Below are 12414 nucleotides of genomic sequence, written 5' to 3'. Positions count from 1 at the left end.
CATACGGTTGTCACATGAATCTCTAGATATCATACGGTTGTCACATGACTCTCTAGAAATCATACTGTGTCACATGACCCACTAGATATCATACGGTTGTCACTTGACCCTCAAGATATCATACAGTTGTCACTTCATCCTTTAGATATCATACAGTTATCACATGACCCTCTAGATATTATGCAGTTGTCACTTGACCCTCTAGATATCATACAGTTATTACATGACCATCTAGATATCATGCAGTTATCACATGACCCTCTAGATATCATACGGTTGTCATATGACCCTCTAGATATCATGCAGTTGTCACTTGACCCTTTAGATATTATATGGTTGTCACTTGACTCTCTAGATACCATAGTGTGTCACATGACCATCTAGATATCATACAGTTGTTACTTCACCCTTTAGATATCATACAGTTATCACATGACCCTCTAGATATCATACAGTTGTCACATGACCCTCTTAATATCATACAGTTGTCACTTGACCCTCTAGATATCATACAGTTGTCACTTGACCCTCTAGATATCATGCAGTTGTCACATGACCCTCTAGATACCATACTGTGTCACATGACCTTCTAGATATCATACGGTTGTCACTTGACCCTCTAGATACCATACTGTGTCACTTGACCCTCTAGATATCATACAGTTGTCACATGACCCTCTAGATATCATACAGTTGTCACATGACCCTCTAGATACCATACTGTGTCACATGACCCTCTAGATATCATACTGTGTCACATGACCCTCTAAATACCATACTGTGTCACTTGACCCTCTAGATATCATACAATTGTCACATGACCCTCTAGATATACAGTTGTCACATGACCCTCTAGATATACAGTTGTCACATGACCCTCTAGATACCATACTGTGTCACATGACCCTCTAGATATCATACTGTGTCACATGACTCTCTAGATACCATACTGTGTCACATGACTCTCTAGATACCATACTGTGTCACATGACTCTCTAGATATACAGTTGTCACATGACCCTCTAGATATCATACAGTTGTCACATGATCCTCTAGATACCATACTTTGTCACATGACCCTCTAGATATCATACAGTTGTCACATGACCCTCTAGATACCATACTGTGTCACATGACCCTCTAGATATCATACTGTGTCACATGACTCTCTAGATACCATACTGTGTCACATGACTCTCTAGATATACAGTTGTCACATGACCCTCTAGATATCATACAGTTGTCACATGATCCTCTAGATACCATACTTTGTCACATGACCCTCTAGATATCATATGGCTGCCAACTGGCAAATGAATAACAAGCTACAAGTTTCTCAGTTAATCTCATTGCAAAATACTAATTACTAACCTACGTTATAATTTCCCCGTCTTGATCCAGAAGAGCCTGAAACAAATAAAAATAAAAAAGCAGTGAGTAACTTGCAGACACATAGTGGTATAGATACGTCGACAGAATTCCTGTGTGTTGATTATTTCAATATTTATGATGATTGGCTAATATGTGTGCGTGAAAGTATTTTTACGTAACCAATAATATCAAATCACAGCATTTGCACGATTAACAGTTTCATATTAATTTGAATCATTTATCATTAACATTTTTTAAACCATGTAAACACTTTAATTAAATCATAAATAAATATGCTATCATTATTTTTAACTTATGTAGCGTTTTTTTTTTCATTTAAAAGGGACGGTCTACTGCAAAATGTTTATAAATTAAAAAGATAGATAATCCCTTTATTACACATTCCCTAGTTTTGCATAACCAACACAGTTATATTAATATACTTTTTACCTCTGTGGTTACCTTGTATCTAATAAACTTCTGACAGCCCCATGATCACATATTTATTTATTTTTTATCTATTGATATTTTAGCTAATAAGTACAGTGTCAGCCACAACTCCACAGGAGTGAGCACAATGATATCTATATGGCACACATGAACTAGCAGTATAAAAAAAAAAGCATGTGATAAGAGGCTGTCTGTAGTGGCTTAGAAACAGGCAGAAATGTAGAGGTTTAAATGTTATAAAGTATATTAATATAACAGTGTTGGTTGTACAAAGTTGGGGAATGGGAAATAAAGGTGTTGTCTATCTTTTTATACAATAACAATTTTGGTGTTGACTGTCCCTTTTAACCGTGACAAGAGCTCTTTTTGTAACCTCTCTCTCAGCTCAAGATTTTGCAAGCCATTTCAACAACAAAATGGACTCCATCAGAAGTGAAATCAGCTCTCAAAATACTTCCAATCTCCCACCCCCTCAAAAACTCACGATCACCCAAAACCCAAATATCAAAAAATGCAGCTATTTTGCCCCTGTTAACGAGGATGAAGTTTCTGCCATTATACTGTCCTCCCACCTCACTACCTGTCCCCTCGACCCCATCCCCTCACAGCTACTCCCCTCCCTCTCTTCTACCCTCACCCCCATACTCACACACATTTTCAACCTCTCCCTCAGCACTGATATATTTCCCTCATCTCTAAAACATGCACTGGTCACACCTATCCTCAAAAACGTTCCCTCGATCCAACCTCCCCTTCCAACTACCGCCCTATTTCCCTACTCCCTCTTGCCTCAAAGCTCCTCGAAAAGCTAGTTTATGCACGTCTATCCCATTTCCTTACACAAAACTCTCTTCTTGACCCACTGCAATATGGATTTCGTTCCCATCACTCTACAGAGACAGCAATTGTCAAGGTTACCAATGACCTACTTACAGCAAAATACAAAGGCCACTTCTCTCTGCTTATCCTCCTTGACCTGTCTGCAGCCTTTGACACTGTTGACCACCCTCTTCTGCTCCAAACCCTCTAATCCTTCGGCATCTGTGACACAGCTCTCTCATGGTTCTCTTCCTACCTGACTAACCATACATTTAGTGTAGCCTTCTCCGGAGCATCCTCTGCCCCGTTACCACTTTCTGTTGGGGTACCTCAAGGCTCTGTCCTTGGTCCCCTTCTCTTTTCAATCTACACGTCATCACTAGGTTCCTTAATAAAGTCCCATGGGTTTCAATACCATTTGTATGCCGATGACACCCACATATACCTCTCTGCACCAGACTTACCTCCTTCCTTACTAACCCGTGTCACTAACTGTCTTTCTCACATCTCATCTTGGATGTCCTCTCACTACCTTAAGCTAAATCTCTCCAAAACTGAACTCCTTATTTTTCCCCCTTCTTCCAATGTTTCCACCCCCAAAATTTCTGTAACTGTTGATAATTCCATCATTACCCCTACCCCGCACGCCCGATGTCTTGGGGTCACACTTGACTCTTTCCTTCACTCCTCATATTCAGTCCTTGGCTAAAGCCTGCCGCTTCCAACTTAAAAACATTGCTAAAATTAGATATTTCCTTACACAAGATACAACCAAGATTTTAATCCACTCTCTCATCCTTTCCCGCCTTGACTACTGCAACTCTGTCCTCTCTGGTCTACCTAGCTGCCGCATAGCTCCTTTACAATCCATTATGAATGCCTCTGCCAGGCTCATCTTCCTTACACGTCGCTCTTCATCTGCTGCACCTCTCTGCCAATCCCTTCACTGGCTTCCTCTTGCCTCTAGGATTAAACCTAAAATCCTCACCCTGACATATAAAGCTCTCAATTGCACTGCTCCCCCCTACATCTCAGAACTTGTCTCTAGATACTCTCCCTCCCGTCCCCTTCGATTAGCTCAGGGTCTCCTCCTCTCCTCCTCTCTTGTTACTTCCTCACATTCCCGTTTACAGGACTTCTCCAGACTGGCCCCCATCTCGCTCCACAAGACTCTCCCCTAGTTTTAACAGCTTCAAGCACTCCCTAAAAACTCTACTATTCAGGGATGCATACAACCAACACTAACCTTTCCTAACTCCATTGCTTTCCCCTTGAACCCCTTAGAATGTAAGCCTATGGGCCCAGCTGTTTACAGATCGCTTCATAAGAGCCGACTACAACAGTGAAACTCTCGGCAGGGCCCTCTACCCACTTGACCCCTACAAAAGCTATCCTGTACACCGACTATGTTTACAGCACTGCGGAATCTGTTGGCGCTCTACAAATACCTGATAATAATAAATAATAATAACTAGAATTTAACTCTTTATATCCAACATACACAACAATTTCAGCCACTTGTTTGATACCAATTCATTTATTACATTCAAATATGAATAAACTAGTATTAAGCTACATAAAAAAATACAACACATTTCTTGGTCTGGAGTTGCATACGGTTGTTTCATCAGGTATAATCACATAGAATGGTACATTCATTTGTCAATTAACACCACAGTATTGTTTGCTACCACCACAGGATAATATTAATGCCCAATAAAATGTGTATTATGTATAAATACATATTTTACTATAATATGGCACCATGACCTTTATTGACATTCAGCTGAAATAAAAAAACAACATAATGATCCTAACTCTCCACTGACACCTCCCATTACTGTATTGACACTGATTTAAGTAATTAATTAAAATGGTCTGAAATGTAAAACCTGCACGAAACGTGTTGCACAACAATTATGATTAATTGGCGTGAATTTTACAACTTATAAACAGATGCATTTATACAGTAAAACAGGGTGAATGGCTCCAACTCACAGACACTAGTTAATTTAGTGGAACTCCACCGTCTACCTTCTTCTGGAGGTCTGCCCTATTTGCAATACCGGTATAGGTCTAAATTTGCACTATGTATTCTGTTTGTATTTTTTCTTGATGTTTCGCTGATTAAGTTAAAGTTAAAGGGACACTGTACCCAAAAAAAATCTTTTGTGATTCAGATTGAGCATGAAATTTTAAGCAACTTTCTAATTTACTCCTATTATCAAATTTTCTTCATTCTCTTGGTATCTTTATTTGAAATGCAAGAATGTAAGTTTAGATGCCGGCCCATTTTTGGTGAACAACCTGGGTTGTCCTTTTTGATTGGTGTATAAATTCATCCACCAATAAAAAAGTGCTGTCCAGATGTAAGGAATCCGCTCCTGGTTTTCCTTTTTTTTACTGCAGCTTACCTTCCCACCTGTATTTAAGTCATGTCTCCGCCCCAAACAAGTGCTTAGTTATTAAGTTCATATCAGCTAAGCTCTACGCATCCATTTCTGATTCTGTGTATTATATCAAGAATTTGAAGTTATATGATACCCAAAGTTATTGGATTTACAAATACCAGCTGGAGCTGGTCCTATAAACAACTTTTCCAGTGTAACTGAGTTAAATCATCTAAGTTACATATTTGTTACTCTACAGCCAGCACAAGCTCTTACCCTGAGGATTGGATCTGTTTTATTAGACAGCTACAAACCAGGACAAACCGGAACAACCAAGGAGCAACCGCAAGTAAAATAAAATCTAAAGTTACTTCCATACTGATAACAGGTCTATTTTCTGCATTACTAGCATATCGCTACTTTTGTTTCATTTTATAAGTGTAACAAGCCGGTTTCAGTATAACGCTACGGAACAGCTCTGACGTCACCAGCTGGGGAAACTCCTGTGTATCTGACACACCCCTGTCAGCAGCTGCTTGGTTCTGCGTTCTCTCTCACTACATCCAAGACGGATACTATAGCTGTCAGCCTTTACAGTGGCTAGTCCACATTTCACATGCTGTCTGTCTAAACCTAAGTATCCTTACTGAAACCCACTGATTGCCAATTCTGATTCCTAATTCAAAGTTATTGAACTTCCTTTGCAGTTACTGAGCGGAATATTGCTACATATTAATAGTAGCCATATTTACATATATATTTCTACACTTCAATTCATCATAAAATAAAACTCACTCTGAATCATCACAGCCTATGCTGAAATAATAGTCTGTATTTTAGAGTGAAACATTCATACTACTAATATTACGGCAGTTGAGATCCAACACAATAAATCACATTACAGAATAACTAAGCCATTATTATGGATCCAGCCGAGCTCCCACAAATTGTCTTTAACTTGTCACAAAGGGTAGACCAACTCAGCCAGGGTCTAAGAGAATTACAATTGGAGAATGAGACTTTGAGAAACGTCATAAAAGATTCCATCACTCCTAAACTGCCAGCCCAAGAGACCTCTCCTGAACCCTTTGTTGCCCCTCCAGATTTTTTTCAAGGAGACAGAAATCAATACCGCCACTTTAAGAATGCTTGCCTTCTCAATTTCTCTCTCAAGCCTAGGACCTATCCAAATGATAGGGTGAAAGTTCTCACCATGATAAGTTACTTAAGGGGAGAACCCCGTATATGGGCTGACACACTATTCGAGACTAACAATCCTGTCCTATCCTCCTTCTCGGCATTTCTTGACGTCATGGATGAATTGTACAATGATGCCAACCTCCAGATTACCGCTGAGAGCAAAATGAGGAAATTGAAACAAGGATCCAGACCTGTGGAATATTACATAACGGAGTTCAAACAGTACTCCATTGACTCCCAATGGAATGCCATAGCCCTCAGAAATCAATTCAGGCTTGGCCTTTCTGATGCAGTCAAGGATGAATTAGCCAGAACAGAATTGCCAGAGACACTTGAGGCTCTTATGAAATTAAGTAGCCATATTGATAGAAGATTAAGGGAGAGAAGATCCGAACGACAATACTCAGACCAGCCATACAAAAAGGTTTCCAGTCCTAATCAACCTACTCGTAGGTCTAATAGTCCTAGTCCCAGTGGAGCTGAAGCTATGGATATAAGTATCTTCAGGGGGCCTCTATCGCCGGATGAACGTATGAGAAGAAAGACCCGGGGCCTTTGCATGTATTGTGGTGACCCAGCTCACAGTCTTAAGGACTGCCCTACCATACCTCAGAAAAAGAACAGTTAGTGTAGCACTAACTTCACCTCTCAGGTAGTACTTAACAAACCACTTCACTGTTCTCTACTTTTGTCTTTACAGTGGGCAAGTAAACAGATGTCCGTCCCTGCTATCGTTGACACCGGAGCTCAAGGGAACTACATTGACAGCTCATTAGTGTCTATCAATAAAATACCTCTGATTAAGAAATTGTCTCCGATTTCACTTCGTGTTGTTGATGGCTCTGAGATTTCTTCTGGACCTATTACACATCATACCATCCCTCTTTCTGTCACTACATTAAATAATCACCATGAACATCTCTCTTTTGATGTGATTACATCTCCCCTATTTCCAATTGTTCTTGGGTTGGCTTGGCTACAACTACATGAACCTCAGATCAGTTGGAAATCTCTAAACATACATTTAAACTCACAATATTGCCAACAAACCTGTATTAGGCAGTCATTACTTTCTCTGACCCCCACATCTGACATTCTTGTACCAATTGAATACAGTCACTTCGCTGAGGTTTTCAGCAAAAAAGAGGCAGAAACACTTCCTCCCCATCGTTCCTATGACTGCCCCATAGAGTTAAAACCAGGTACAACTCCACCCATAGGACACTTATATCCTCTATGTCAATCCGAATTAGACCACCTGAAAAGCTACTTAGATGAGAACTTGAAGAAAGGATTCATTCGTCCTTCTGTCTCACCAGCCGGTGCTGGTATGTTTTTTGTCCGAAACAAGGACAACTCTTTACGCCCTATCATCGATTTTAGACAACTAAATAAGATCACCATAAAAAATCGCTACCCACTTCCACTCATTCCGGAACTCATTGAGAGACTACGACATGCTACTATTTATACTAAACTGGATCTGAGGGGAGCATACAACCTTGTACGCATCAGAGAGGGTGATGAATGGCTCACTGCTTTTAGAACAAGATATGGGTTGTATGAATACCTAGTTATGCCTTTCGGACTCACCAACGCACCAGCAACCTTCCAATTCTTTATAAATGACATTTTCCATGATTTACTCGATATCTGTGTCATAGTTTATTTAGATGACATTTTGATATATTCCTCCAATACAACAGACCACATCAAACACGTTAGTTGGGTTTTATCTCGTCTCCAGGTTCACCGACTCTATGCCAAACTGGAAAAATGCATTTTTCATACTACAACGATAGAATTCCTGGGTTATTCCATCAGCCCTGAAGGCATTCAAATGCAAGAGGGCAAAGTCGAGGCAGTAAAATCATGGCCAACTCCTCTGAACAGAAAGGATCTACAAAAATTCCTCGGATTCAGTAATTATTACAGGAAATTCATCCGAAACTTTTTGAGTATTTCGAAACCCCTTACCAAACTTACTAGCTCCAATTGCGTGTTCCGGTGGTCGAAAGAAGCTGCTGATGCCTTCAGTTTCCTGAAGGAGTCGTTTTCCTCAGCTCCTATCCTAAGGTATCCTGATCCCGACCTGCAGTATATATTGGAAGTGGATTCTTCAGACTATGCACTCGGTGCAGTTTTATCACAACGTAAGACACTCAAAGAACCTCTATTCCCTATCGGGTTCTTCTCAAAGATTATTTCCTCTGCAGAAATGAATTACTCCATAGGGGATAAAGAATTACTGGCCATCAAAAGAGCTTTGGAATTCTGGAGACATCTCCTGGAAAGTACATCTCATCCCATCATAATATATACAGACCATCGTAACCTCGAATTTTTACAAAACAACAAAACTTTATCTGGAAGACAGGTTAGATGGAGCCTCTTCTTCAGTCGTTTTGACTTCCAGATTTTGTATAGACCTGGATCAAAAAATGGAAAGGCAGATGCCCTCTCCCGCAGAGATCCTAGACCCATTCCGGAATATACTCCTAGTTGTATTCTCCCACCTACTAAATTTCTCGGTTCACTCTCTATCTCAGTTCCAGACTATGAAGCCGCCTTAGGTTTGGAAAAACAAACACTATTGAACTCCCTGATTAAGAAAGACGGCTTATATTTTCATGGTTCTCAGATATATGTACCTGAACCACTCAGAGCACAAATAATCAAAGAACACCATGACCCTCCTTTACTTGGTCATGTAGGTATCAGACGCACCAAGGAATTAGTAAGCAGAACTTACTGGTGGCCATCCATGGAAAATTATATCAAGGATTATATCCAGCAGTGTAATACTTGCTCAGTATCCAAACCCGAGAGAAGACCTCCGTACGGACTCCTCATGCCTTTGGACATACCCAATTCACCCTGGGCTCACATTGGCATGGACTTTATTGTAGACCTACCACCAAGCTCTGGTTTCATCACCATATTAGTCGTTACAGACCACTTTACTAAAATGGCACATTTCATTGCTTACCACAAGTTACCTACTTCCTCGGAAACCACACATTTGTTTCTAAACAACGTAGTACGGTATCATGGTTTACCGACTGTTTTGTTCACTGACAGAGGTAGCCAATTTACCTCAAGGTTTTGGAAAACACTCACTACAACTCTACAAATTGAACAACGGCTAAGTACTGCCTTCCACCCACAAACGAACGGACAAACTGAAAGATTGAACCAATGGCTCGAACAATACTTACGTTGTTACTGTTCATACCATCAAAACAAATGGTCATCCTTTCTTGCTATGGCCGAATTTTCCTACAATAACACGATCAACAGTACCACCAATTACTCTCCCTTATTTGCTAACTACGGTTTCAATCCTAGATTCAATTTTCACCAGTCCTCTTCTGAAAATACACCATCTGTTGACGAATTGATACAACGCCTAGCAGAAAACTTCCATCATCTATGTACAAACATACAGCATGCACAAGCAACTCAGAAAAAGTACTATGACTTACGACGAAGAGTTGCTCCAAAGTATAAAATAGGGGACTTAGTGTGGTTGTCAACAAAAAATATCAAGCTACATCTTCCCAAGAAGAAATTGGCTAGTTTATTCATCGGTCCATTCAAGATCACTCACGTAGTAAATGAGAATGCAGTTACCTTGGATCTACCTGATTCTTTGATAATACACCCCACCTTCCACGTCTCTTTGCTCAAGCCTTATACAGGTCAACACCCTCCTACACCTCTCCTTCCTCCTGATCCGGTATGCCTGGACACAGACATGTATGAAGTTCAGGATCTCCTGGATTCGAGATATTGTAATGGTGAACTTCAGTATCTTGTGAGATGGAAAGGGTTTTCATCTGACGAAGACTCCTGGGAACCTCATACCCATATTGATGCTACGAGGCTTGTTGCACGTTTCCATAGACGTTTTCCACACAGACCTAAACATCCAGCCGTGGTCGGCTTGCTTGAGGGGGGGGACGTGTAAGGAATCCGCTCCTGGTTTTCCTTTTTTTTACTGCAGCTTACCTTCCCACCTGTATTTAAGTCATGTCTCCGCCCCAAACAAGTGCTTAGTTATTAAGTTCATATCAGCTAAGCTCTACGCATCCATTTCTGATTCTGTGTATTATATCAAGAATTTGAAGTTATATGATACCCAAAGTTATTGGATTTACAAATACCAGCTGGAGCTGGTCCTATAAACAACTTTTCCAGTGTAACTGAGTTAAATCATCTAAGTTACATATTTGTTACTCTACAGCCAGCACAAGCTCTTACCCTGAGGATTGGATCTGTTTTATTAGACAGCTACAAACCAGGACAAACCGGAACAACCAAGGAGCAACCACAAGTAAAATAAAATCTAAAGTTACTTCCATACTGATAACAGGTCTATTTTCTGCATTACTAGCATATCGCTACTTTTGTTTCATTTTATAAGTGTAACAAGCCGGTTTCAGTATAACGCTACGGAACAGCTCTGACGTCACCAGCTGGGGAAACTCCTGTGTATCTGACACGCCCCTGTCAGCAGCTGCTTGGTTCTGCGTTCTCTCTCACTACATCCAAGACGGATACTATAGCTGTCAGCCTTTACAGTGGCTAGTCCACATTTCACATGCTGTCTGTCTAAACCTAAGTATCCTTACTGAAACCCACTGATTGCCAATTCTGATTCCTAATTCAAAGTTATTGAACTTCCTTTGCAGTTACTGAGCGGAATATTGCTACATATTAATAGTAGCCATATTTACATATATATTTCTACACTTCAATTCATCATAAAATAAAACTCACTCTGAATCATCACAGCCTATGCTGAAATAATAGTCTGTATTTTAGAGTGAAACATTCATACTACTAATATTACGGCAGTTGAGATCCAACACAATAAATCACATTACACCAGAGTTCTGAAACTAAAAAAAAGCTTAGATGCCTTCTTTTTCAAATAATGATAGCAAGAGAACAAAGAAAAATTGATAATAGGAGTAAATTAGAAAGTTGCTTAAAATTGCATGCTCTATCTGAATCACAAAATAAAAAATTTGGGTTCAGTGTCCCTTTAACTGTTATTTACTTGTAGTTCACTATGTGTATGTTACAGAGCGGGGCTGATGATGTTCTCAGCCTCACACATTTAGGTTTGTCACTTAATATTCTCCGTCCCCACTTAGAAGTCCGTGCTAGGACTCCGATAGGCGGATTATTTCCACCACATTTTGGGACACTAACTTAGTGTCCGTCCTACACCCCCATCTTTTTCCCTATACCCTTATTCCCCCTTCTGCTTCTACATTACGTGCCCTATCCCCATAGACATAGCTTCACTCTCCTTTTCCCACTACCTGCTATGTCCACTATTAGGCTTTTAACTCATAATGTTAGAGGTCTCAATTCCCCTCATAAGCGTAGTCTGTTACTAAGATCCCTAAAACACCACAACCCTGATGTGGTCTTTGTCCAAGAAACCCACTGGTTAGATAGCGAACCCCTCAAACTTATTTCCAAGATTTATACGCACATTGAAACAGTCTCTTTCACCAAAAAAGCCAGAGGGGTGGTGATCCTATTACATAAGCGGCTCGCCTTTGAGTCAATACAAGTCATTAAGGACTCTCAAGCGAGATATATTATCCTAATCTGTAAGTTCAATCATGTTATCTATACCCTGGCCTCTATATATCTTCCAAATACTAACCAACCAAGATACCTCAAACACATTCTCCATGTACTCGCACAGGTCCAACAGGGTAGGGTCCTTATAGCGGGGACTTTAATATGGTCTGGGATCACACAGTCGACAGAAAAACCACTTCTATGACTATAGCGCCTTCTCCAGCCAAACAATTATCCAGCAGGTTTCGACACTTGTCTTGCTCAGGCCTTTACGACATCTGGAGAGCCATTCACCCACAAGATTACGACTACACACACTTTTCACATCCTCACAGACTGTACTCCAGACTAGACTACATATTCTCTACAGCAGACTCTGTCAACCTAGTTACGCAGGTCAGAATTTCCCTCTGCGCCTGGTCTGATCATGATTTGGTGCAGGCCGATATAAACTCGACCAACGCTACTCGCTCAAGGCCCAACTGGTGACTACCCCATCATATCCTTGAGGATGTGCCCTTTAGGGAAGATCTCCGCAGGGATATTACTCATTACATACAAACCAAAGACAATGCCTCTG

General features: G+C 40.4%; 1 protein-coding gene across 3 annotated transcripts in view; it reads right to left on the bottom strand.

Annotated features, from left to right (window-relative positions):
* The window catches only part of EML3 (EMAP like 3), an 89809-nt gene that overhangs the window by 67807 nt on the left and 9588 nt on the right, over positions 1-12414 (bottom strand). For all 3 annotated transcript variants that reach the window (XM_053719956.1, XM_053719954.1, XM_053719955.1), the window contains exon 6: positions 1372-1407. In XM_053719956.1, coding sequence (XP_053575931.1) covers positions 1372-1407 — 36 coding nt within the window. The remainder of the gene's footprint in view (positions 1-1371; positions 1408-12414) is intronic.

The sequence above is a fragment of the Bombina bombina genome, chromosome 7, assembly GCF_027579735.1.
Source record: "Bombina bombina isolate aBomBom1 chromosome 7, aBomBom1.pri, whole genome shotgun sequence".
NCBI classification, from domain to species: domain Eukaryota; kingdom Metazoa; phylum Chordata; class Amphibia; order Anura; family Bombinatoridae; genus Bombina; species Bombina bombina.
This window is presented reverse-complemented; position numbering and strand designations above follow the sequence as displayed.